The 2,744-nt window shown below is 40.2% G+C and overlaps 1 protein-coding gene across 1 annotated transcript in view; it reads left to right on the forward strand.

The window, feature by feature from the left end:
• The first annotated feature begins 106 nt into the window (after window positions 1–106).
• The window catches only part of RPL18A (ribosomal protein L18a), a 3,192-nt gene continuing 554 nt past the window's right edge, over window positions 107–2,744 (forward strand). Inside the window, exons 1-3 of the mRNA XM_010072812.1 lie at window positions 107–336; window positions 925–1,054; window positions 2,585–2,694. Coding sequence (XP_010071114.1) covers window positions 226–336; window positions 925–1,054; window positions 2,585–2,694 — 351 coding nt within the window. The 5' untranslated portion in view covers window positions 107–225. The remainder of the gene's footprint in view (window positions 337–924; window positions 1,055–2,584; window positions 2,695–2,744) is intronic.

Genomic DNA, 2,744 nt, shown 5'->3' on the forward strand with positions numbered 1-2,744 from the left:
TTTCTCCTCCCTTTTCCCTGGGTTGGGCTGCTCTCGCCGCAGCGTTGTTGGTACCGTGGAGTTGCGGTGCGTTCCCCGGGGTGAGCCGCGGCGGGGCGGGGTCAGGCTGGCCGCGGGGGTGGCTCACGCTGCAAACGGCCTGTCGTCTTCCTCCAGCTGCGGGAGTACAAGGTGGTCGGGCGATGCCTGCCCACGCCGAAATGCACGACCCCTCCTCTCTACCGCATGCGGATCTTCGCTCCTAACCATGTTGTCGCCAAGTCCCGGTTCTGGTACTTCGTTTCTCAGCTGAAGAAGATAAAGAAGTCTTCTGGAGAGATTGTGTACTGTGGCCAGGTGTGGGATTAAAAACCTTAAAAAGTGTGAAACTTCAAAGGAATTCTAGCTGGCATATGTGGACAGAATTTATGTGAAGTGCTGTTATTGGGGGTGAGGTTGAAATTCATTTATCCTTCAATTGCTGTGAAGCTGCGTGACAAATTAGTTTTTTCAAAGTGGCAGTATGTGTCCAGTGAACTAAAAAGAAACTTGCTTCCCAGCACTTAAAAGTTATGAAGTATGCCACTGGTCAGTGCTGCTGTGTGGTTCTTGTGCTTCATTGTGGAATATACCTTTTAAGAGTCATCTGGACATTCATAATCCTTGGAAAGCAGATATTTGTATGCTTACACTACTCTACCTTGATGCTTAAAGGACATCCTTAGAGCTGAAATCTTGCATGTATTTTTCTTTACATGTTGAATTACTAAAACTCAGAATTACCAAGACTTGAATGTAGCTATGTTGGTGTGGGGAAGGAGAGAAAGTAGTTGTTTTTTGGAAAATTTTGTTTTTCATTAGAGCTCTAAAATATTTCTTCTTGAACTTGTAAAATACTGATGATGTACTGTCTCTAACTGCTTTTGTGCTCTCTTGTAATTCCAGGTGTATGAGAAGTCCCCCCTGCGGGTAAAAAATTTTGGTATTTGGTTGCGCTATGATTCTCGTAGCGGAACTCACAACATGTACAGGGAGTACAGGGATTTGACCACGGCCGGTGCTGTCACTCAGTGCTGTAAGTACACGTAACTTTTTGAGATATAAAATGGTAGGACCAGTATACAAGTGCAAGATTAAATCTCAAACTGGGCATAAAGGGTGCTGACTTGATCCATGATAAGATAACTTACTTAAACACTGGAAAAGTAAAGTGGGGGGTTCCTGGAGAAGTCCGTAAATGTTTATGTATGATGTGCATGGTATCTTATTCATTACCACTCTTTATACAGTTTGTCTATCTGAAAATATTCACACTTCATCTTGGTGTGACTTTCTACAATTCTGGTAATGAGTTTTGATATACAAACTGAGAGTTTTTTGACCTTTTAGGTGCTGCATGTATTTCTTGCACTATATTTATTTTTTTAAAATAATTGAGTATACCTTCCCAAGTCTTGTGGAGAGAATATTCCCAATATCATGGAACATACTAGCGTCTGTCCTTTGGAGAGCAAGTAGAAAAAAAAATTGAGGGAAAAAGAAAAAAATCTGTGTTGCTCCAAGATCTCTTTGCCTTGATTCAGGGAGAAGGAAAGGTTGTCCTGATTTCAGTCTGTTATGTGAAGTGCTTGAGGGATAGACCATTGGTATAGCTGATGGTGTTGATATTTGAATACAGAAGTGTTATAAACACTACAGAATGCACATAAAAACCCAAAGAATATTGTTCTTAATAATGATATTCTTGTCATGTGTGCAAATATTAAATGTATCTTGTCGCCTTTCAAAAGCTGAAGTGCTGTTGAAAGTGAAATTTAAGGTTCTACATTAACTTACAATAGTTCCTGTTAATTAACATCCTGAAGAACTGCATAAGAGACCCGAGAACTTAATTTGTCATGATACAATGACTTTGATACCTTTATGCTCAGGAATATTTTTGACAGGTGAGTTATTAATAGGTATGTTAGATGTTCATGGGAAGCATCGTAAGCACAATAGTATTTCAGTAGCATATCATGTGAAACTAGCTATGGACATGATGATTTAAAGGCAGTGATTTTCGCTGCTGCAGGGAGGAATTTTCAGGTACCCTGTGTACAGATGGCTTCCTCCTGTTCTGAAAGCCTAACTATGTGGGCTAAATATCAGTTCCCGTTTCTGTGACTTTCAGTTTTAAGAAAAGATAACTTCAGATCATACCTTTACTTGCACCTGAAGGGAAATTTTTTTGAAGTTCATGTCTTTTCAGTAATCTTATTTCAGTGTTGATTCTGAATCACAGTTTTCTGTTGCAAAATATGAAATAGTCCCACATAGATTACCTCTGTATGTATGTACCTTCTTGAAATCAGGCAAGAAGAATAAGATGGCACTTTCTTGGAGGAGTTCAGTTGTGAGTTCCAGGAAGAATTTGCTGCTGCATGTTGGTTCTGTGGTATTTCTGCCATCGCTTTGGATATGGAAACCAGTGTGATTAAGTAGAGTTTATCAGAAATTTTAAAAGTTGTAGATGGTATTATAAACATTTCTTGAAAAGGTGGTAGTAAGATTTTTGAACTGAAAATGTCTTAAAATTTATTTTTAATGAGTTCTTTTGTTACAGACCGCGATATGGGAGCCCGTCATCGTGCCCGTGCTCACTCTATTCAGATCATGAAGGTTGAGGAGATCGCTGCTAGCAAGTGCCGTAGACCAGCAGTAAAGCAGTTCCATGTAAGTGAAAGAACGTTGCAGTGGCTGGTGGGTCCCAGTCTAACATTGGC

This window comes from Pterocles gutturalis, unplaced genomic scaffold, assembly GCF_000699245.1.
Source record: "Pterocles gutturalis isolate BGI_N339 unplaced genomic scaffold, ASM69924v1 scaffold35242, whole genome shotgun sequence".
Taxonomy (NCBI): Eukaryota; Metazoa; Chordata; class Aves; order Pterocliformes; family Pteroclidae; genus Pterocles; species Pterocles gutturalis.